The sequence below is a fragment of the Mustela erminea genome, chromosome 19 (genome assembly GCF_009829155.1).
Source record: "Mustela erminea isolate mMusErm1 chromosome 19, mMusErm1.Pri, whole genome shotgun sequence".
Classification (NCBI taxonomy): Eukaryota; Metazoa; Chordata; class Mammalia; order Carnivora; family Mustelidae; genus Mustela; species Mustela erminea.
Window position 1 is genome coordinate 42,026,243 of NC_045632.1, and position 24,280 is coordinate 42,050,522.

Genomic DNA, 24,280 nt, shown 5'->3' on the forward strand with positions numbered 1-24,280 from the left:
TTTAAAAATACACTTTCCTATCTAGCTTAACATCGCAGCTAAGCCATGTTGCCAGTTTGTTTCCCAATTAAGTACCGAAGACACAAGCTGCCGCATCCGTACCTCTGTGCCGGTTAGAGACGGAGCCCAGTCTGGGTGGGCCTGGCTCGGTAAGGGAACAGTGAGTTAAAAATGGAACACACACACCAGGGCTGATGAAGTGGAGGAGGCAACCCTTCCTCCCAGTGGACACAGCCCAGCGCCGGCCATGTGCCGGGCCAAGAGCAGCGTGCAGGCTGGACCTCAGCACCCCCTCACCCTCCCAGTCAGACCTGCCGTGCAGCACACAACCTGCCCAACTGTACAAAGTAGCTCTGGACACAGCAGGACGATGAAGACTTTCCATATCCCTCTAGGACACTAACACTGCTGAACCACTCCGGCTAAATCCTATAGCTGCCGGACCCTAATCATCTGTGTGTTCAGCAGTAAGATGTTTTCTACTGCAGTCGGTGAAGGGACCGACTCTTGGTGTCTGCTCAGGGGGTGATCTTACGGTTGTGGGATCAAGCCCTGTGTCTGGCTCTGTGCTCAGCATGGAGTGTGCTTGGGACAGACTCTCTTTCTCTCTCAAATAAATAAATTGGAAAAAGGAAGGAAGAAAGAAAAAAAAGAAGTTTACTGTTGTAAATAGGTAGAATTTTAAAAAACTTTTTTAACTTTATTTTCATTTATACTGATCTGGTCTGAGACAATGGTAGATTTTACAGTCCATCAAAAAACAAAAAAGAACTGTAGGGCTCCTAGAGAATTCTGTGGAAGCAGACAAAAAGGAGGGGCTGCACAAAACACTGACCATACAGGACACCCGCAGGCTTCCCTCCATCTGGCAACTGGTCACTGTGGGTCTCACTCATCTGAGTGGCAACCCCTTGGGCCCCCAAAGTCACGCCCCAACAGCTGAAGCTTTCCCAAAGCATCATCTGGTGCAGACAGGGCATCTGTAGTGTCTCCCCAGCCAGCCCACCGCCACCAGCCTGGGCACCGCCATCCCTGTAACGGCCTCAGCCCCCCTCCACCGTCACCACGCTGTGTCAGGACTGTGCAGAGAGCCATCTGGATCTACTCCCCTGGAACAAATGGGGTCTGTGTTCCCAGTTTCAGCTCCAAAACCGTACTCTACAAGAAGACAGACCAACCTGTTAGCAAATTATATTGATCTCAATTTATTATCAGAGAGATGAAGGGACAAAAAGGCAACTTTATTTCTACCAACATTTGGGTTCTGTTATAATCCAAACTTTAGGGCCCCCGAGTCAACTGGCCACCCCAGGATGCTCACTTGAGCCCCCTGCCTGGGCTGGTCAGACAACTGCACTTACCGTCCAACATCACAGCCAAAGACCTGATCTGTTCTATATGGTCTTTACTACAGTAATGCCCTAGGAAGCACCCAAGGATATTTACTACTCATCCTCTCTCCCCATAATCATAAGAAAGATGATCTGAATTCAGAGAGCTGTTCCACAGCTGTCTTCACAGAAGAGAAGCAACTAAGAATTCCAGCCTAAATCTCAGGGTCCAGGACCACCAACAAACTGGGTAGCCACAGGCAAGCCACAGCTTCTTTAGGAGTCAGATTCATTACAAAGGAGGGGCATACATGAATGGCTTTAAGTTTCCTCCTAGTATAAAATTCTGACTTTTTTTGTTTAAGATTTTATTTATTTGACAGAGAAAGACACAGTGAGAGAGGGAACACAAGCTAGGGCAGTGGGAGAGGGAGAAGCAGGGTCCCTGCTGAGCAGAGAACCAACCCAATGCAGGGCTTGATCCCAGGACCTTGGGATCATGACATGAGCCAAAGGCAGACACTTACCGACTGAGCTACCCAGGCACCCAAAATTCTGAGATTTTCTGAATCTCAAGAATTTTCTGAATCTCTTGAGCCATCTTGGACCTCCACTATTGATTTATACCATGATCTCACCTGGCTACAGACTTAAGTCTATCCCCCGCTTCTCTAATTCATATGGTAATGATGGTATCTGGCAAGGAAGCCCTTGGGAGGTAATTAGGGTTGGATGAAGTCCTAAAGGACAGAGCTGGCATGATGAGGTTAGTGCCCTTGTAAAGAGGAGGAAGAGAAATAGGAAAAAAAAAAAAAAAAAGAGGGAGAGAAATGCCTCTCTCCTTGCATGCAGGGAGAGGCCATGTGAGCACTCGGGGCAAGACGACTGTCAACCGCAAGCCAAGAGAAGTGACCTCAGAATGACGCTTACCTCGCAGGGACCTTGGCCCAGCCTCCAATACTGTGAGCAACAAAACTACTATTATTAAAGCTACCCAATATATGCGATTTTGTACAGCAGGTGAAGACATATCCTCAACATGAATTAGCTGTTTTTTTCTTCCTGGACCTGGGGCTGGTTCTAGACTCGCTAACAGATCAAACTGAACTTGGATGAACAGGAAGTGCTTACCCAGCAGCCAAGTGTTTGCTACTGTGAAAACTGAACAGGAGCAACCTGGGTCTCTGCCTTGCAGGTGTTTACGGCCTTAGGACAATTAACTGTAAGTATACCTGAATCTATTCAGGAAGCCAGAAAACCCAGGGGCACCCGGCTGGCTCAGTCAGAGAGGCTTGCCTCACCCCAGCCCACTCTGAGTTGTGAGTTTGAGCCCCTTCCCCTGAGTATAGCAATTACTTAAATAAGTAACACTTGAAAAAGTAAATTTTAGGGGCGCCTGGGTGGCTCAGTGGGTTAAAGCCTCTGCCTTCGGCTCAGGTCATGATCCCAGGGTCCTGGGATCGAGCCCCGCATCCGGCTCTCTGCTCTGTGGAGAGCCTGCTTCCTCCTCTCTCTCTGCCTGCCTCTCTGCCTACTTGTGATCTCTCTCTGTCAAATGAATAAATAAAATGTAAAAAAAAAAAAAAGAAAAAGAAAAAGTAAATTTTAAATAAATTTTTTAAAAAGCCAGAAAGGGGGGTGCCTGGGTGGCTCAGTGGGTTAAGCCTCTGCCTTCGGCTCAGGTCATGGTCTCAGGATCCTGGGATTGAGCCCTGCATCAGGCTCTCTGCTCAACAGGGGGCCTGCTTCCCTTCCTCTTTCTCGGCCTGCCTCTCTGCCTACTTGTGATCTCTGTCTGTCAAATAAATTAATAAAAATCTTAAAAAAAAAAAAAAAAAGCCAGAAGGGCACCTGCGTGGCACGGTTGGTTAAGTGTCCAACTCTTGGTTTCAGTTCAGGTTGTGATTTCAGGGTCATGAGACTAAGCCTTGCCTTGGGCTCTGTGCTGATCTCACCAAGTCTGTTTGAAATTCACTCTCCCTCTCCCTCTGCTCCTCCTGCTCATGCTCACTCTTTTCCTCAAATAAGTACATTGTTTTAAAGGAAAGAGGGGGCCCCTGGGTGGCTCAGTGGGTTAAAGCCTCTGTCTCTGGCTCAGGTCGTGATCCCAGGGTCCTAGGATCGAGCCCTGCATAAGGCTCTCTGCTCAACAGGGAGCCTGCTTCCCTTCCTCTCTAGGCTGCCTCTCTGCCTACTTGTGATCTTTGTCTGTCAAATAAATAAATAAAATCTTTAAAAAAAGAGAGAGAGAGAGAAAGGAGAGGAAGGAAGGGAGGAGGGAGTCCGGAGAGGGAGGACCACATGGAGTGGAAGCTGCTGTTCCATCCCAGGACACAAACTGGAACCTAGAAAACCCAGGACGGGCCTGGCAGGACCAGAGGAAGAAAGCTGGGGGAGAGCAAAGAGGGAAGAGGATGACCCTGCCTCACCCCGGCCCACTCCTTGCCAGGGTACCTTCTGGCTGGGCAAAGGGCTGCAGCGCCCTTGCAGGGTCCGTGTGTTACTGCGGGAGAACGCGGAGCTTCCGGCCAGGATGAGGCGCCTGATCTAGGTCAACAGACCCTGAAATGAAACAGACCCAGCCGGAGGAGCCAGGACCCATGGGCGAGAAGGGTAACAGCAGCACTCAGCAAGCACTTCCCTCGGCCAGGCTCCACGCGAGGCCCTTTCCGTCCAACCTCACGCCAACCCCGAGGCGGCTGGTGGTTCTCTTACCTGTACTCCCTGCCCTTCTGGCCTGACTCGGGCCCCTGAAGACCAGGCTGAGGAGGACTAAAGGGCATGGCCCTAAGTGTAGGTGGTCAAGACCTCTTTCTGGGAAGGAAAAGTGACCAGGGAGAAGCAAGAAAACAACAGAGAAATCCAGACTGGGGTACAGAAAGCCATGGCGGGCCTCTTCCAGCCACCCAACAGCACAGCGGGAGGAGCAGAGGACAAGTGAAAGGCACAAATGAAACCAGGAGGGCCTAACACGCACGACAACACAGCCCACAGGGGCCGTCTCCAGATAGCCCACATCTCAGAATAAACTCTCAAAGACTTTGAAATGGACCAAAAAGGGTTATTGAGTATCTTTAATACAAGAAGGGGCCTTGTTAGAACATAACTTTCCAAGTTACCTGATTCTGTGGGATTTGTGCCTTTTATGACCTTTGAGATATTCTGCAACTCAGTTAAGTTGTACGAAACTGGTAAGCAGTGCAAAGGATTCTTGTCTGTAGACAGGCAAATTAATCTTCTGGTGGAGAGACAAGTGACCCTCCTTAAAGCCAAAGTGGCATGTATTCGAAATTCATTTCATGGTGAGTGTGTATCTGTGTTTGGGGGGGGGGGATGCACACATACTCTTTCTGTGCAAATGTCTTGACTTCTCCTTCCAACACACTGTAATCTTACGGGTTTAATCTTACTAGTCCCATCATTAATTAATAAATTTTTTTGTATTTGTACGAGAGTTCTGACTTTATCCTTTAAAAACTATCTTGTAAGGCCCATAAACAAGCTGAAGTCCAAATGGAGGCCAATATTGTGCAGTAGCTGTTCTACAAAGGGAAAAACAGGTTCCAGAGGTCAACAGTTCCTTCAAAGCCACATACTTTGAGGCGCTGGCTCAAGGGGAACAGGACAATCAAGCCGCAATTTTCACCTCTCTGCCCCTCTTCCACCAGCTGGCAGCCTCCAGTTTCCTCAAGACTTTCACTGGCTCTGATCTAGAAATTCTTAAATTTTACTGGCAATTCGAGGAGCCAGAAGAGAAGGACTGAGAGGCTCCCCTTTACAATGAAACCAGCACCTCTCCAGACTCTGACAGATGTGACCCCTTTGCTGCGGAACTTTCGGGAGCCAGAAGGGCTCTCGAGGCTGGCAGACCTACCAGGAGCAGGGCGAGATGAAGAGGGGAAACTGAAATTGTCTAAGTCCCCAGAGGACGAGAAAGATGCAGGTCATTGGAGCAAGGCTCAAAACCTGCCTCGTGGTTATAGAAACCCCCGTAAGGGGGTCCCGGGTGTGGTCTCTGCAGGCTGGCTGCCGGGCTCCCCACCCCGTAGCCGTGGGGACCATGAGCGAGTTAGTGATACCAAAGAGCCTGTTTTCTCCTCTAGAAAGCATCTGCCTCAGAGGACGGCTGCGGGCATTACAGGAGAGAACACGTGTGTAACACTCCGCAGTCTGGCACATAGTAGAGGCACAATAAATGTCAGCTTCAGTCGTTTTCTGGCTGAGAGTGAATTGAATATAATGTAAAATAAAAACAAGGACTATAATAAAACCTAACCGCCACCTATAAATCGCATTTGTCACATCCTTTCCACTACCACTGCCAGAAGACCAGCTGGGTCTCCCGCTCTCACCTGAACTACTCCACGCCTCCCGTCAGGCGGGCTGTTCTCGCATCCACCTCAAAACCATCCCTCCTCACCCCCTTTAACCCAGCAACAGCCAAGAGAAACATGAGAACCACGTAAGTGATTTTATATTTTTTTAGTAGCCAGACATTTTAAGGAGTAAAAACAGAATTTTCCGAGTATATTTACCCAATTATATCCAAAGTATTATTTCGACATGTGATTAATATAAAAAACTGAGGTATTTTACACTCCTTCTCTTCCGGTCACAGCTTCATCATCTAGTGTGTATTTAGTACTTAACGCGTATCTCAGTTCGTACTACCCACATTCCAGGCGGCCTCAGCTCCAACTGCTCCCCATGTCTTCCAGAAAAATCCAAATTCACCGGTCTCACAAACCAGGCCCTTTTCAACCTGGGTCCTCCTCCCTTCTTCCACAACTCTGCCTGGGTTTACCCCTCTTCCTTACCTGTCCCCCAACTCCCAGCACCTGGTGTATTTCTCCTCCACGGGACACACCACACCTTACGCCAGCCACTGGCTGTTCACCACTCGACATGTGACGGCCCCTTTCCCAAGGGCAAGGGCTTCCTTGCCACGCCATCCCCAGCCCCTAAGAGAGCACCCTTGGCTCTGGTGGTAACAATGGTTTGTGTGCTTTTCCACCCACACCACACCCTCACTCCCAAGCCAACCAAGCACCCATCGGAGGCAAGGATTTTTGTCCTGTTCACGTGTAACAGCAGCTGACCCAGCGGAGGGTTTCAAACACGTACAGATTTTTTTTTAAAGGGAAGAATACGTTAGAACCTTTACCATTTAGCTTCTGATCTTGATCTAACTCTCAAGTCATTCAGCCAACTCTTAAAGGACACACACGTACGGGGTTTGGACCAAAAACGGTTGAGACCAACCATGCTAGCTAAAGCAGCAACTACCGCTGGGACAGCCCTTGCTCCTGGGGCTTGGGTTGTTGTTGTTGTTGTTGTTGTTTTGTTTTGTTTTGTTTATTGGCACAAAAATCTTTTAGCCTTAAACTGTTTTTCATAGCTGCGCTGGGATCAACGGGAAACCACAAAAATGAAGGCTTCCACTGTGCCAGCCATCAAACTGTAGTGGTAAAAAAGAAGCCATCCAAAACTATCCACATCTGATTGAACTCTGAACATTTTAAGTGTTTATTAACCCATATAATTCCCAAATTTAGCCAATTATTTGAAGTGCTCAGAGACAAAATTCTGGGTTCCTGTATTTCCTTCCAGCCCCCTCCAGCCTCCAGAAGATCGAGGCCTCCCTTCCCAGGCCCCATGAACTGCTGTTCTTTTATTTCCAAAAGTCTTTATAAAGACAACCACTAGAACCCTCAGCCTCAATCCTGGTTGCGACTTTTTCTTTATACATGTTAAGCGTCTGCTCTGAGGGCTCTCAAAGATGCCAGCTTGGCAGATCCTGAGCGATCCTCTCTCTTAACATGTTAATCAGAAAGCAGACAACTTCGACAATAATCGGAGAATCCCTGGTTTTCATCTTACACTTTCCCAAGCAAAAAGCTTGGCGAGGCCTCTTATGGTTTCCCCTCCTTTTACAAAAATCTGCCTTCTAAGCAAAAGCTTCTGTTTCCTAGTAGCAGTAGATACCCTTCTAAAACTCACAGTTTAAAAAAAGGAAAGAAGAATTACAGTGGCATTTTGTTTCCATACTTTTCTCCCCAATATTTTCCACTCAGAACTGAGTCCAGAAGGTTATTTCTAAGTACACAAATATAGGTTATTTTTCCCTCCAAGATCCTATGTTTTCCAACAGTTTGACTTTATAAGCTCCCTTAAGTAATCCTCCTTTATTATTCTCCCTTTTATTAAACAGAGATGCATATTCAACTGGCTGCCCAGGGCCTTACTATGGCCAGGCACCGTTTCAGACCCCAGGGACATAGCAGGAAACTTAACGCACGACATGTCTGCTCTCATCGAGCTGAGGTTCTAGTCTGGTGGTAAAAACTATGAAGAAAAATTAAGCAGGAAGAGGGGATCAAGAGTGGGGATGGGGGTGTCCTACTTTACACAGGAGGGTCAGGGATGGTCTCTTTGGAGCAGAACAGAACAACGGTGCTGAAGAACAGAGCCAAGTGACATTTTGGGGGAAGGGGGCAGGGAGTGGAGGACACAAGAATAAATCTCAAATGCAAAGACTCGAAGGCAGGAGTATGTTACTCAAAACGTCAATCAAAGCTTCTTATCAACATAAAATCATCAGTACCGTTAAAATTCCAGCCAAAGAAGAAAGTGGCCTGATTACTAGTTAATGTAGCTACACTGGACTTTTGGAAATAGAATGCACCTTGCACCACAGTCTCTCAATCTTCTTATTTCTGCTTATTTCTGCATTAATAAACTCTAGGGCTCCCAGAGGACCCCACTCTGAAAACCAGGGATGGACCCCACCATTTAATGTCTGGAGACAAGACCACCATGAACATCAGACCTCACTTCAGGTGAGAATCTTCCACACCAAGAATCCTCCCCATCAAGAAGTTCAACTGCTGGGGCGCCTAGGTGGCTCAGCGGGTTAAGCCGCTGCCTTCGGCTCAGGTCATGATCTCAGGGTCCTGGGATCGAGTCCCGCATGGGGCTCTCTGCTCGGCAGGGAGCCTGCTTTCTCCTCTCTCTCTCTCTCTCTGCCTGCCTCTCTGCCTGCTTGTGATCTCTGTCTGTCAAATAAATAAATAAAATCTTTAAAAAAAAAAAGAAGTTCAACTGCATAAAAATAAAGCAGGATTTCCCAAAGGAGGTGTTGCTCTCTAAATCCCGGCCCCTTCCACTCATCTGTCCCTTCTTCAGCCAGCTGCAGGCCTGCTCCCAGTCCTGGACCACTCTGAACGGGGCCTTTGAAAGTTTAAATTGGCTTTCCGCCACCACACACAAGGCTGAGGCCATCCCCTCCTCTGGGGGTGCCTTGTTCTCTCATTCTCTACCTCCCTGGGTCTAACCTCCTTCCCCCTGGGCTCTCTGGAGTCCCACCTCGCTAATGAATCCAGACCCCAGCTCCTCTCGCCCTGCTTTTTACTTCTCGTGCAAACACAGCCTGTCTCTCCCCGCCCCCCGCCCCCCCCCCCCCCCCCCCCCGGGGATAATCTCATTTTCCAAACAACAATATCGGGACACACTGTGAGTACATGGGTTCTTGTTGTATGAATCACTATAATTTCAATGCTTGGAATATTTCATAATTTAAAGTTGTATCATTTTTTTTTAACTTCAGATGTACTTATGCATCATCTGATGACACAGCACACAGCACACGGGGACCATCTGGGAAAATTCAGAATCTGTGATCACGGTCAGGGGCCTTGGAGTACAGCTCTATTCTCGAACAAACAACTGGACTGTCCATAGAAGTCAGACATCATCCTACAAAAGGATCTGAGGCTACTTCGAGCAATGAGGAGACAGAGGCACTGACAGCAGCGGTGGGGGTCAGGCCCGAATGCTGGCACTGTGGGTTATTCCAAGAGCTCGTGGAGCTAGCCGGTCCACCGTCCAAAACCATCAGCCTCAGCTGCCACACAGACCTCAGCCCTTTAGGGGGCGGGACCTGCACGTGCTGTAGCTCAGGGGTCTTCGGAACTCCCCCGAGGCTGGAAATAGGCCTCTCTTGAGCACCCAAGCAGACATCCGTTTTACCAGGAGGGAGGGGCATCATGGACTGGGCAGTGCGCATACATTCCCGGTCTGTCTCCCCTCAGCATCCTCTGCAGGGCCATGCATGACCTGGGAAAGGCTCTTCCTGCTTTCCAGTTAGGAAAAAAGGTCCTCCTCCAAAGCTGTCAAGGAAGAAGTGATTTTGCCCTGTGACCCCAGAGGAGCCAGAAGGTCTTACGGACCCACTGGTAAGTACTTGAGGTTAGGCACACTGGAGACCTGGAATAAACTGGGACCTTCAGGCATATCGTACAGAAATGCTGACCAGCACCACAATTCTTTAATGCTCAGAAATTTAATGGCATTGTCCTTTGATCTAATAAAAAGCATTCCTTGAAATGTAACAAAAAGTAGTAACAAATCAAAAGAAGAGTGCAGGACATTTACTGAACATTCTTCTTAAATAGCCAAAAATTGGAAATCATGATCCCATTAAGCCTTTGGGAGAGAAAAACTCCAAACATCTTTTCATTTGCTCTGTCATACTAAGGTTTCTTTTTTCCTCATTTCCTATCTGTTACAGTTTTTTTTTTTTTTAAAGATTTTATTTATTTATTTGACAAAGACAGAGATCACAAGTAGGAAGAGAGGCAGGCAGAGAAAGAGGGGAAGCAGGCTCCCTGCTGAGCAGAGAGCCGAATGCAATCCCAGGACCCTGAGATCACAACCTGAGCTGAAGGCTGAGGTTTTAACCTACTGAGCCACCCAGGTTCCCCTGTTACAGTTTTTTTAAATGGTGATATAACTGACATTTAACAATTTATCAGTTTCAGGTGTACAACAATGATTCAGTATTTGTTTATACTGGGAGGTGATCACCACAATAATTCTAGTTAGTATGTGTTATCATCCACAGCTATAAAATTTTTTTCTTATGATGACAACTATTAATATAGACTCCCTTACGACTTTCAAATATGTAATATAGGATTATTAACAATAGTCACCATGCTATAGCATGTTACAAACACATATGACATTTCAACTAATAGAATGAGGGTAAATTCCTCTCAAGTGAAAGAAATTTTGCCTTTAGCAAATACATTAAACAGATCAAGTGCCTGCTATCATGCAGAATCCTTCCTTCCTTTTTTTTTTTTTTTTAAAACAGGAAAAGCTACTGAAAAAATGTTCAAGCTTGTAGTTTCTTTAACAGTTCTGTATTGTCTAAGTCATTCTCCCTGAGGGCCTCCAAATTACAAAGTAGGTAAAAGTAAGTTAAAGTAAAGTTAAAAGTAAGTTATGGTCAGGGGATGCCTGGGTGGCTCAGTCAGTTACACGTCTGCCTTCAGCTCAGGTCATGATCCCAGCCAGGGTCCAGGGATTGAGTCATGGTATCAAGTCCCGCAAAGGGCTCCACGCTCAGTGGGGAGTCTGCGTCTCTCTCCCCCTACTCTTGTGCTCTTGCTCCCTCATTTTTACTCTCTCTCTCTCTCAAAAAAAAAAAATATATTTTTTAAAGATTTTATTTATTTATTTGACAGACAGAGATCGTAAGCAGGCAGAGAGGCAGGCAGAGAGAGAGGAGAGAGGAGGAAGCAGACCCCTCACCAAGCAGAGAGCCTGATGCGGGGCTCGATCCCAGGACCCTGGGATCAGGACCTGAGCTGAAGGCAGAGGCCTTAACCCACTGAGCCACCCAAGTGCCCCAATAAATCAAATCTTTAAAAATAAAGGTTTTGGGATGCCTGGGTGCCTCAGTGGATTAAGCCTCTGCCTTTGGCTCAGGTCATGATCCCAGGGTCCTGGGACTGTGTCCCGCATCGGGCTTTCTGCTCAGCAGGGAGCCTGTTTCCTCTCTCTGCCTGCCTCTCTGCCTGCTTGTGATCTCTCTGTCAAACAAATAAATAAAAATATTTTAAATAAATAAATAAAGGTTTTGGTCAGTACATCAGCTTTCAGGCTAATGTATGTTAATGTAGAACTAATAACAGCTAACATTTTAATAATTTTTGAATAGAAGATATTTGCATGTGGCATCCAATGCAACAAGTATAAAAAGTCATACAGTAAAACTCAGTCTCCCTTCTACTCTGGCCTTCAGCCACGACCAGCTCGTATCATTTTAGAGATATTCTATAGTGCCAACAGGGGTGTAACAAGTTATACTGGAGGCACTTTGCTCAGAATTTTGTCTGCTATGTTCATCAGCGCAGGTAGTACTATCATCAACCCCAACTGTAAGTCAAGAGACCTGTTTACGTGACATGAACAAGAAACTGGCCAAACATCTCATACTCTCAGAACCCATCCCCATCTTTCTACTCCCCAACACGCGCACCCGCACATGCATACACATACACACACACACACGTGCACACACACACACACACATGCATCCCTAACCAAAGGTGACTTGATGTTACGTTGTTCCCTGTCCCCTAAATACTCTCCCACCAATCTTCACCATCTGTTTGCCTGGCTAATTTGACTTTCCATCTAAATTTTAGTATGAGGGGGACCCGGCTGGCTCAGTCGGTACAGTATGCTACTCTCGATTCTGAGGCTGTGGGTTTGAGTCCCACACTGGGTGCAGAGATAACTTAAAAAAAAATAAAATTCTTAAAAAAAAAAAAAAAAATCTTTAGAATCAGTTTGTCTCCACCTAAAAAAATCTTGCAGGAATTTTGGGATTGTGTTAAACCTATAAATTAATTTGTGTAGAGTATTAAACCTATACTGAGTCTTCTATGGGGCACCTCGGTGGCTCGGTCATTAGAGGTTAAGCAGCTGCTTTCGGCTTAGGTCATGATCCCAGGGTCCTGGGATGGAGTCCAGTATCAGGATCGCCGTCCGGCCTGAAGCCTGCTTCTCCTCCTCCCTCTGCCTGCTGCTCCCCCTACTTGTGCTCACTCTCTGTCAAGTAAATAAAATCTTTAAAAAACAAAAACAAAACATAACAAGTCTTCTAAACCATGAACATAGTAAATCTAATCTGTCCACTTACTTAGGCTGTCTTTAATTTCTTTCTTCAGTGTTCTGGAATTTTCAGTATGCATCCTGTACATATTTCATCTGATTTATACCTAAGAGTTGTTGTAACTTTCAAGTTTTTTGGTTTGTTTTTTCCCCGTTTCTGACAATTTACTGCGTTTATTGTGAGGATACAGAAATACTGATTTTTGTGAGCTTATGAGCTTTATCTAGAGATTCCCATGGGATAGTCTACACAGACATCTGCAGAGAGACAGTTGTTCTTTCCTTTTTTTTTTTTTTTTTTAAGATTTTATTTACTTATTTGGAGAGAGACACAGCAAGAGAGCGAACACAAGCAGGGGGAGCGGCAGAGGGAGAAACAAACTTTCTGCTGAGCAGGGAGCCCAATGCGGCGCTCAATCCCAGGACCCTGGGATCACGACCTGAGCGGAAGGCAGTCGCTTAACAACTGAGCCACCTAGGCGTCCCACAGGTGTTCTTTCTTTCCAGTCTGTATGCCTTCCATTTATTTTTCCTGCACTGGCTAGCAATACCAGTACAATGCGGAGTATCTGTGGGGAGAGTAGAGATCACTGGTTTCATCACAGGGGGAAAGCTTTCATTTTCACCACTAAGTATGTCAGCTGTAGATTTTTGGTAAATGACCATTTTTGGGTTAAGGAAGTTCCCTTCTCTTCCTAGTTTGTTGGTTGCATTTATCCGGAATGAATGAATGTTGAATTCCGTTAAATGTTTTTCCTTCATCCATTGACATAATCATGTGTTTTTTGTTATTTAAGCTGTTCATATGGTGGATTACATCTATTGATTTTGGAAAACTGAACCAGTCTTTTATTCCTGGGATAAGTCCCAATTGGTGGTGGTATACTAGTCTTTTTATATACTATCCCTGGATTTGATTTCCTAGTATTTTGTGGAGGATTTTTGAATCTATGTTCATGAGAACGACTGGTTTGTAGTATTCTTGAACTGTCTTTGTCTGGCTTTATAAAGTGGATGTGTACTTAACACTTTCCTGAGGTTTGGGATGATAATTTACTATTTTGAACACCATAAAAGGGAAGAGTGGTTTTAACTTTGCTTTTCTGGTAGAATTAATTTGGTTTTAAGTCTCTGGCCAGGAAGACAACTTCCAAAGATAACAGTTAAGTTCCTAAATGAAAGTGAGATTGTTTTACAAGGAGCCACTAAGGTAGATCCGAGAATACAATGCAGCAAAATCCACTACTTCATTCACCCTAAGGCCCTATCACATCGCCACCCCCCTACCCCCACCCCCCAGCCAGCACGAGAAGGGGCTGTGCCCAATTGGCTTGAGATAAAAAGCAGACAAGGTTTCCATCAAATATAGATATGTTATTACTCCACCCTGAAATGTAAATACTCACATTTGCCTTTGAATTACCTAAGGAAAGCACCTATCACACACGGACTTCTGAGTTCTTAAAATTCCTAAAATGCTTCGTCACTACTGACCACATTATACTATTGAGGAAGCCAAGGATGGGGTTAAGAGATTTCAAGATCAGTAGAACTAAAATCTGATTTTAAACACTTCATATCACCCAACTTTGCTTATAAAAAGTTCTGAAATAATGGCAATGCAATGTCAGAAAGTGATCAGCCATGGGAGAGGCTTAAGAAAAGGATCTGAGGTGAAAGAGCTTCCTCAGAAATCTTTTTAGAACTGAAATACTAGGGGCACCTGGGTGGCTCAGTGGGTTAAACCGGGTTACGCCTCTGCCTTCGGCTCAGGTCATGGTCTCAGGGTCCTGGGATCGAGCCCCACGTCGGGCTCTCTGCTCAGCAGGGAGGCCCCCCCGCCGCCCCCGCCTGCCTCTCTGCCTACTTGTGATCTCTCTCTGTCAAATAAATAAATAAAGATAAAAAAATTAATCAATAGGGGTGACTGGGTGGCTCAGGCTGCCTTCAGCTCAGGTCATGATTCTGGGGTCCTGGGATGGAGCCCCACACCGGGCTCCTAGCCCAGTGGGGAGCCTGCTTTGCTCTCCACCCCTCCCCCCACTCATGTTTGCATGTTCTCTCTCTCTCTGAAATAAGTAAATAAAAGCTTTAAAAAGATTTAATCTACAAAACTACACTGATCAATCTTCATATTTCAGATTAGTTTTATCATCAAAAACATCCAGTCCTCGCTTCGGCAGCACACATATGAAAATTGGAATGATACAGAGAAGATTAGCATGGTCCCTACGCAAGGATGACACACAAATTCGTGAAGAGTTCCATATTTTTTAGGGGCGCCTGGGTGGCTCAGTGGGTTAAAGTCTCTGCCTTCGGCTCAGGTCATGATCCCAGGGTCCTGGGATAGAGCCCCGCATCGGGCTCTCTGCTCAGCAGGGAGTCTGCTCCCCCCCCCCGCCCCCCACCTCTCTCTCTGCCTACTTGTGATCTCTATCAAATAAATAAACTCTTTTTTTAAAAAATCCATTTAAAATATCCATTTAAATTTTTTTTTAAGATTTTATTTATTTATTTGAGAGCAAGTGAGAGAGAACCCGAGCAGGTTGAGGGGCAGAGAAAGGAGGAGACTTCCCATCCAGCAGGGAGCCCAATGCAGGACTCAATCCCACGACACGGGGATCATGACCTGAGCCAAAGGCAGAGGCTTAACTAACTGAGCCACCCAGGCACCCCATCAATTTAGCTTTTAAATCACTAGGAAGCTGGGGCACCTGGGTGGCTCAGTTGGTTACGCAACTGACTCTTGATTTCGGCTCAGGTCAGGATCTCAAGGTCCTGAGATTGCTTCAGGGTCCAAGCTCAGTGGGGAAGTCCGCTTCTCTCGCTCCCTCTTCCTCTGAGCCTCCCCTCCATTTGCTCTCTCTGTCTCTCTCTAAAATAAGTAAATAACTCTTAAAAATAAAAAAAGACAGAAATCACTAGGAAGTAAACTATATTTAATTCAAACACAGAATTGTAATTTGGGGATGGCAACTTCACCAAGTTTCTTTAAAGACAGGAAATATTAATTAGCAACAGTGGTATCTATCTTTTCTAACTAAGCACCTAAAATGGTAGGTGCTAATTTCTACATCACCTCAATCTCTTAATACTTTTAAGAGGCACAGGCTTGTTTTAACAATAAAACCTCAGCCCTGGGGCGCCTGGGTGGCTCAGTGGGTTAAAGCCTCTGCCTTCAGCTCGGGTCATGATCTCAGGGTCCTGGGATCAGAGCCCAAAACCCACTCTCCGTTCAGCGGGGAGCCTGCTTTCCCCTCTCTCTCCTGCCTGCCTCTCTGCCTACTTATGATCTCTCTCTTTGTGTCAAATAAGTAAAATCTTTAAAAAAAAAAAAAAAAAAAAAAACCCTCAGCCCTGAGGTTGAGTAAATAGTTCTGGTAGAGAACTGATTGCAGGGCACCTGGGTGGCTCAGTGGGTTAAGCCTCGGCTTTCGGCTCAGGTCATGATCTCGGGGTGTCCTGGGATCAAGCCCCACATCAGGCTCTTTACTCAGAGGGGAGCCTGCTCGCCCCCCCCCATGCCTGCCTCTCTGCCTGCCTGTGATCTCTGTCAAGTAAATAAATTAAATCTTAAAAAAAAAAAAAAAAGGAACTGATTGCTAACACCAATGTGACGCTTTAATATTAAAATGACAGAGAGGGATGTCTGGGTGGCTCAGTCTATCTGCCTTCGCTCAGGTCATGATCCTGGGGTCCTGGGATTCAGGCCCACACCTGGTTCCTGCTCAGCAGGGAGCCTGCTTCTGCTTCTCCCTCTCCCCCTGCTCATTCTGTCTCTCTACCCACTCTTTCTTTCAAATAAATTTTTTTTTAAGATTTTATTTATTTATTTGACAGAGAGAAATCACAAGTAGATGGAGAGGCAGGAAGAGAGAGAGAGAGAGAGGGAGAGCCCGATGCGGGACTCGATCCCAGGACGCTGAGATCATGACCTGAGCCGAAGGCAGCGGTTTAACCCACTGAGCCACCCAGGCGCCCCTCAAATAAATTTTTAAAATCTTAAAAAATAAAAGTCTGAAACCTGAAAGTGCATGTGAATCACCGGGGGAATCCTGTTAAACTGCAGATTATGATTCAGAAGGTCCCAGGGTAAGCTCTCTGATCCTGCATTTCCAACAAGCTCTGTGATGCTGGCAATGTGGCTGTTCTGTGGACCACACTGAGGAGTACCAAGGATCGCTACAGGTTACAAGAAGGTCACAAACCACAAAAAGAAAAAAGTCCATGAAAAACTAAAATGAAAGAGTCAGAGTCTTCTCAAAACAATACATTAACCATAAAATAAGCTCTAATGTAAGAATTAAAACGTATCCGTATTTCCTGATGGGATTCTGAACTTTGTAACATCTTTAAAATATCTTCATAAGGACTTCTTAAACCCAGAAGCCAATTTCTCCGAGCTTTGTAAGGGTCCCTGTCCCCACTAAAATCCCTGACTTGAGATCAAGACCAAGAAGCCACATACATGGGAGACTGTTTCAAGCTCCCGTAGCCTTCCAGCAGGTCCCTTTCTTTCACTCACCCACACATCCTCTTGCGTTTAAATTCAAACATGAGACAAATGGCAGAATTACGTGAGGTTTTAGGGACTGGGCCCGCACGTTTTTCCACATGAAAAGCAAATTTCTACAACAAAACAGCACCTTACCAAAAGGCCATGACAAACACCACCGGTTTCCATTTCTGGCCTTCAGTGACAAAGTTCCAGCGCTGAGAAGGCAATTAGAGCTTTATACAAACTACTTATTTTCATTCTTTTACACAGATCCTTTGAGTGGCAATTTCTCTTTACTTTCAAAAGTCCACGGAATAAACAAAGGAAGGTAGGTTAGAAGGTCCTGCTTTCCACCTGGGTCCAAGTTCACGCCCTGCTCTTTTCTTTACTCATTTCTGATCACCGGGCTGTACTCAAACATTGGCTAGCTGCCTCTTAAAAGGCAACACCCTCCTCCCTCCCCCACCTCCTCCATTCTCCTTGCTAACAGCAGTGCCTAACTACAGAACCAACATATCCCTGAGAACATTCCAGCTTACCGGATAAGGTCAGTTTAGAATTCTAGGGAGGGATAACCTATTCCATTCGTCTTTCTTTAGAGCCCTTCAAAAATATCCCCTGGCCATCAGCAGAACAAGCAGGAGAGAGAGAAAACAGTCTCAGATTCTGCAATTTACAAATACTGAGACCTTTACTTGAAGGGTATCCACATTTTGTATTATTCCTAAGGGATGTTTATCTATGTACTCAAGTAAGCATAAGCCCAGGGCTTGGAAGAAACAAAATGTACATACATTGCAGCTCCAAGCAAATGGCTTCTCTAGCTGAGAAGGCTATAAAGTTTTGTTGTGGGGACTCAGAGGAAGGCCTACCTGTGACAGGGAAGGTGGGGACACACTTTTTTCCTGAACTGGAGCATGCCTTGTCCACAAGAGAGCTAAGCAACTACCCAGAGAGGCCTGTTACAAAACCATAAAAGAGGAGCAGGGCTGGCAGGCCCCTGCCCTAAATACCCTGGAAGCAGAAAATAAGAACTCTAAGAAATGAGCGACAAGTCTGACGGAAAGTTCTGTTGCTGTTGCCTCCAACACTGGCTGCCCTCCTCGAGTGATTTAACTCTGAGCACCAATTGGGCAATGCCAGACACCCAGCAGGGACAGAGGCTTCAAGGATGCTGGTTGGGTCTTCTAGGTTAATAAGGGGGAATCAAATCTCCCCATTATAAACTGGAGACTCTGAGGGGCAGATCTGGGCACCCCCCCCCCACTGCATCTAGGCTACATGCCTCCATTCAACCCATCTGTTGAGTGTCTACCCTATGCCTCGCACTGGGCTAGGTGCGGCGCAGGAAATCAAGCCACAGTCCCCAGTGGTGGAAGCAGACACAGAGAAGGGCCTTCAGGGGAGGTGGAGGTTGTGAGGGCCCCGAAAACCTGCCACAAATTGCTGTGACCAGTAGTCACTCAGGGGACAGCATGACCTCCGCGCTGGACTTCGTTGACCACGAAGCCCAAAAATGAAAAAGGCTCGCGACGGCGAAGGCGGGAGTGAACAGGTAGGCCCGGGGGAGGGGGGCAGGTGTTCGAGTAGGAGGCGCACAGGTGAAGTGCGGGGCTGGAGAGGGCACGGTCCCCAGGGAAGGTGGGAGGGTGGCCCAGGACCCCGAGAGGAAGATGGGGCGCGAAGGGCTGGAGTCTGGCCCCGGGACGCTGGTGCGCGGCGGCGGCCGGCCGGGCCTGCGCCCCCGAAGCGGGAGCGGGGAGGGAAGGCGCCCAGCTAGGCCGCCCGCCCGCACCTGGGGCCCCGCCCGGCACCTACCACTTGGGCGACCTTGAGGCAGCCGAGCGCGCCGCGCAGGTAGTCGGGGTCGCAGCGCAGGCCGGCCAGCCCGCGGCGCTGGCTCACCGGCTCGGTGGTGGGCTGGTACGGGCTGCTGGCGCCCGAGATCATGGAGGTGCTCGAGGCCTCGCCCTCGAAGCCGTCCAGCTCCTCGCCGCTCCGCATGCTGCCGCCCGGCCCCGGGCCGCCTCGCGCGGCCGGCCCCCGGCGCCCGGAGCTGGCGGGCTCAGCGGGGCCGCCGCATCGCCGCCGCCGCCTGCCTGACCGCCCGCGGCCCGCCCCGCCGCCGCCGCCTCCTCTGCGCCCGCCGCCCGGCTGCAGCCGCGGCTCGGTCCGCTCGGGCTCGGCTCCCGCCGCCTCGGCAGCGGAAAGGGAGGGAGGCGGGAGCAGGCGGAGAGGGAAGGAGGCGGGAGCCGGCGCGGCGGGCCGGGAGGAGGCGGAGCGAGTGCCCACCCGCCGGCCGCTCGGCGGCGCTCCGCGGCTGCGGCGAGACGGGGGCGAGGGCCCGCGCCTCGGGGGCCTCGGGGGGCGGGGCTCCGGCGGGCGGGGCGGGGCGGGGCGCCGTCTCCTCAGACCCCGCCCTCACCTGCCTGTGCGCTGGGGCCGCAGGGACCCGCTCCAAGTCCCGCCATCCCCGCGTGCGAGTGAGGGGGTCGTGAGGGCGGAGAGGAATGAGGGCTGAGGGAGCATCAGAGTGAACCCAGACTGCACAGAGTTGCTTTCCCAGGGCGCTGCCTTAGTTTCTCTTCTGGAGAGAGTGGGGTCCTCTGCAGTGGGCTGGGAGACTTCCCGGTGAAGACCAAGACGTGCTGTGCGACCCCCTGCTGCGAGCGGTGCCTGGTCCCGGGTGGGTAGGGTTAGAGGGAAGCTAAGGGTCTGGATCCCCTCCCTGGGAGCCTTGCAACAAACCAGAACTGAAGCCAGACGGAGTGCTGCGGGAGTGAAAGAATGAATGAGGGGTCGCTCAGCACGAGGTCTGCAGAACAGACACGGTAAATATTTGTAACTCCCGATTTAAGTTCTGGATCCACCGGCCTGACCGTGGAGGGGCGCTAGCACATTGTAGACCCTCCGTAAGCAACGTTAGTTGCTTCTCTGCTGAAAAGATTTTGCAATCTCTTTCTAATCGTCAAGTCAACCTGAGTACAGATTTTTGCTCTGACGGGCATTAATTAGGGACCAATTTGCAATTCAAGTGTGAAGGCTAATTTTAAGCTTAAGTAAAACACTGACTTTCTAAGAATTGTCGCTTTGGTACTGAACTCTTAAACACGCACTCTAGGCACTGAGCAAGATAATTGAAGAAGGTATTATTGTTCCCATTTTTCAGAAGGGCAGACTAAAGCTCAGGAGTGGTGGTAGCTTGTCTCCAGCGACACAATTCCGTGGTGAGCGGAACCCAAGTACCAACTTTTCACCAATGTTGCTTAAGATATAATGTAGATAGCCTGGTGAGCTCCAAGCTGAGGTGCAGTAAACATCATAACTAAAAAGATCTCCATTTAAAGGGCTTTCACTTTTAGGTTACCAAAGAAGGGAAAACCAATATCTCTAATACTCTATTCAACCCAGAAATCTGTATTGGGCACTTACTGTGTGCTAAGAAATATACTAGGATCTGGAAATAGACTGCCAGATAAAGATGATGGGTTGGATGTAGGCTTTGGCCTCTGTTGTCTCCCCAAAACCCAGTAAAATGACAGTGATGGGGGATTTATTTATATATTTATTTATTTTTAGCATGAAACCACTGGGTTGGGGCGCCTGGGTGGCTAGATCTTTAAGCGTCTGCCTTGGACTCAGGTCATGATCCCAGCATCCTGGGATTGAGCCCACATCAGGCTCCCTGGTTGGCTGGAAGCCTGCTTCTCCCTCTCCCACTCCCCCTGCTTCTGTTCCCTCTCTCACTGTGTCTCAGTCAAATAAATAAATAAAATCTTAAAACAAAACAAAACAAAACAAAAACACTGGGACAAAGAATGGGCATGGGAGACAAGGGCAACAAGTGTTGGAAACAGAATAGCAAATGGGCAAGTAATAACTGACTTAGCAGATCTAAGAAAGCTAAACCCTAAACTGGCACAGGAAAAAGCTGAGTTACAACCTGGGTTATATCACAGGACAGAGAGCTCCGGAACGGGCAGCACCAAGCCCATGTAGGAGTTGATCACTAGGCACAGTGAAGGGCAGGAGTACCCTACTGAAAACTATGTATCTGTGTGTGTCTATGTGTATCACCTTGGATGCTAAATAATATGAAAGCAAAAAAAAAAAAAAAAAAAAAAAAAAAGTTTAATGGAAGATTGAAAGGAAGTCGTATGGGAAGTAGAGCTGAAAGTCAAAGAAATGGGAAATGAGAGAAAAGAAAATTAGAGAAATAGTCCAAGAGAATAATAGAAGAGTAAGGCTTCCATAAAGCTAAAACCAAGGAAATGGAGGGAAGAAACCATAATAATTCAATAACATTTTCCAGAACCAAAGCATATGAGTTTTGGACATTGCCCAGGACTGTGAATGTACATGGACTTGCACCCAGGCCCATGGGACTGTCAAGGAGAAGATTCTCAAGGTTACAGAGAGGAACACAGCAGGTTTCACTATAAAGGACTGCGAATCAGAAAGGCATCAGACTTTTCTACAGCAACTTTGGGAGCTACAAGGAAATGAAGCAAACCCTCCCACATCCTGAGGAAAAATGATCCCCACCTTGAAATCTGGTTCTGTCTGGAGGATCAATCAGGTACAAAAGTTGATGTCTCTTTCAGACACGCAAGACACCCTTTGTCCTTTTCTCAGGAGGCTGCTGGAGGACTCCACCAGAATTAGGATTTAAACCAAGGAAACAAAGGACGTGGAATGCAGGAAAAGGTGGATGCTGTCTAGAGAGAGGCGGTGAAGAGCCCAGGGAGAGGCGGGCAGAGACTCCAGTGCAAAAGGGCAGGAAATCAACCAGCCCAGACTGGAGCAGCCAGAGGATCTAAGAGACCTCCTCAAGATGAAATTAATGTGTTGAGTGTACAGAAAGAGAGATACATAGTTTTGAGAAGATTTTGAGATAAGTTACGGATAAATGCATAGAGAATGAGGCAAATATTCATATATATTTATTAACTGCAAGGGAAATAAAATGATGCATAGAAAACAAGTATGGTAAATCTCAAGGCTCAATAATATTTGCATAAATATAATAATTTAAACAATGAATGCTGATCTAACCAGAAATAAGTAACTGGAGCAGAAAGCAAGGAAAGAGGAACAGGATGTGTGCAGGTGTGATAGGGAGAAGCAGAGGGTATGCGAGAGATTGAAATACTCATCATCTATCATGAGAGATCAGTAGATGCTTAAAACTGAAAAATCAAGAGGTAGCAGTATAGGCATGCTAATTAAAAATATAAAGAAAGGTACAAAAACAATCAGTTAAAAGTTTCAAAGTGTTGCCTATGGGGAAAAGGAAATTTAATGAGGGTTCCAGGCCTTGTAGAACTATCTGATACTCTCAACTTGGTGCACATACAACAAAAATAAAAACTAAGCTGGATGTCCTGGCTGGTTTAGTCAGCAGAGCATGTGACTCTTGATCCTGGGGTCATGAGTTCGAGCCCCATGTTGGGTGTAGAGATTACTTTAAAAAATAAAATATTTAAATATGTTTTAAATATCTAAGAAGAAAAGCTAAGTTTAAAAGAATTTTTAATAAAGGAACTTGAGAGTCCATGGTGAGCAAGGCCAACACAGTCCCCCCCAGCACAGACATGGAGGGCAAGCACTGGAAGCCGGTAAGTCTAACAGAGCATGTGCTGAGTGTTGTTCATGGTGCTATGGGAATTTCCAGCAAGGATTTAATTGAGTCTTGGGATCAGAATTTCGGCTGAGATTTGAAATGTGAAGAGCAGTTAGCGAAGCAAAGAGATGATAAGGGTTAAAGGAAGTGTGTTCCAGGCAGAGGGAACGAGATGTGCAAAGGCCCAGAGACAAGTGAAAGCAAGGCACCATGAAGAGGCTCAAACACAGAATTCAAGGGGAGGAGGATGGCGGACAAGACCTGAAGCTGGAAGCAAGCCTCTGGTCGGTCCCTACAGACCCCTTGTGGGCTGTGTGGCAGGGTGGACTCTGAACAGAAGAGTGTTCAAATGAGACAGTGACCTGGGGAGGCCTGACTGTTAGAACTCTGACTTCACTGAGGGAGAAGGATAGAACGGAAGTGAGATTAGAGTCTCCTCCAACACGTATTAACTGTTCCCTGTTCCTGGACACTAGCCTAGGTTTATTTTTAGTTCTAGGGACAGACTCAAAATTTTTACTTCTGGTTTTTAGCAGTATTTAAACAGACTTCCAAAGGATGTTGTTAGGAATCCCACATCGTAATGGTAGGTACAACCTGGCATTACAGTGTCTTCCTCAGTTTTAAATTGTAATATATCATGAGTCTGTGGCTGTAGCTGTGCCTTCAAGTGTCTGTCAGTGCTGAGATCAAAATGAGGATGATAATGACAGAGAAGTTGGCAGCCTTCTGCCAGGTTCCTTGGTTTCAGGGTCTAGTCCACATATCCAGGGCTGAGACAAGGCAACAAGACTCAAAAGCCTGATGGATAAACCAGATGTTACTTTATTAATTGCTGTCAGTGCATAGATTCTACCAGCAATCATAATGCCAACTTTATCTCACTCCCTGAACCCCTCCTGAAAGAGTTTCTTGGAGCAAAGCATTCTTAGATAAGGGCTAATCCCAGGATACCCTGGATCACCTGATCAGGCGTTTCTCAACCTCTCATTTAGCCCTGAGCTTAGTTCCCTCCAAGGACAACCACCTCCAGGGCTGGGGGACCTCCTCACTCTAGTCCCACTCCAAAAACACAATGATTCCATGGACTCATGGAAAGTTCTAACCTCAAGAGCATCGGTCCTCCAAGGACTTTAGATCCCTAATTCCATGAAGGACTTGGAGCAAAACACCTTCCTGAATGGTGTGGTCCCTGGTGGTCTATACCTGGAGGCAGTGCCTGCTGTAGCTGAGGCAAAAGAGGGTTCATATTTCACTTCATTTCTTCCTGAGGCCTCTCCCTCGTGCATTTCTGTCAGTGCTGAAGGTGCGGGTAGCTTTTCCAGTAACTTCAATTAAGCAATAGATCTAATCTACTTTTAATAAGCTCAGTAATTAGCAGGATCCCTAGAGACTTTCCCTTCAAACAAAAATATAGGCGGTGTTGAGGAACAAGAACATTTCAAGCATGAAGTATACAGCGGGAAGATGAATTAGGTTTAGCATTAATAATTATCAGAGTTAATGTCAAAATGAACGAAATGCCCAAGAAAATCTTCTGATTAATATCACAAGACAAACAAGTTGCTTTGAAACGATTTCACTTGTAAATGGCCTTTCAAGGAAAAGTACCCATACAAATTCCTTATGTCTGAAGGATTAGACTCAAAGACGTAAAAATAAACAACCCATTTTTATGTTTGAAAGAAGCAGATGCCCCTTGTCCTCCATGGGACGACCGACCGGACCCCTCCAGCCTCGTTCCCACACGTTGGAGGGAGGGGCTGGGCCTGGGCGAATTCCAGGCGGGAGCAGTTCGGGGATTGGAGTTAACTGCTGCTTCTGAAAAAACGTGTCTCTTCAGCCAGAAAAATGCTCTCCAAG

The 24,280-nt window shown here is 47.1% G+C and overlaps 1 protein-coding gene and 1 non-coding gene across 2 annotated transcripts in view; one reads left to right on the forward strand and one right to left on the reverse strand.

Annotated features, from left to right (window-relative positions):
- Positions 1–19,125, reverse strand: part of CMTM4 (CKLF like MARVEL transmembrane domain containing 4) — a 62,876-nt gene extending 43,751 nt beyond the window's left edge. The window contains exon 1 of the mRNA XM_032326328.1: positions 18,613–19,125. Coding sequence (XP_032182219.1) covers positions 18,613–18,798 — 186 coding nt within the window. The 5' untranslated portion in view covers positions 18,799–19,125. The remainder of the gene's footprint in view (positions 1–18,612) is intronic.
- On the forward strand, positions 14,464–14,570 carry LOC116580420. Its single transcript, XR_004281655.1, has one exon. It is a non-coding gene; the product is annotated as a U6 spliceosomal RNA (small nuclear RNA).
- Positions 19,126–24,280: the final 5,155 nt, after the last annotated feature.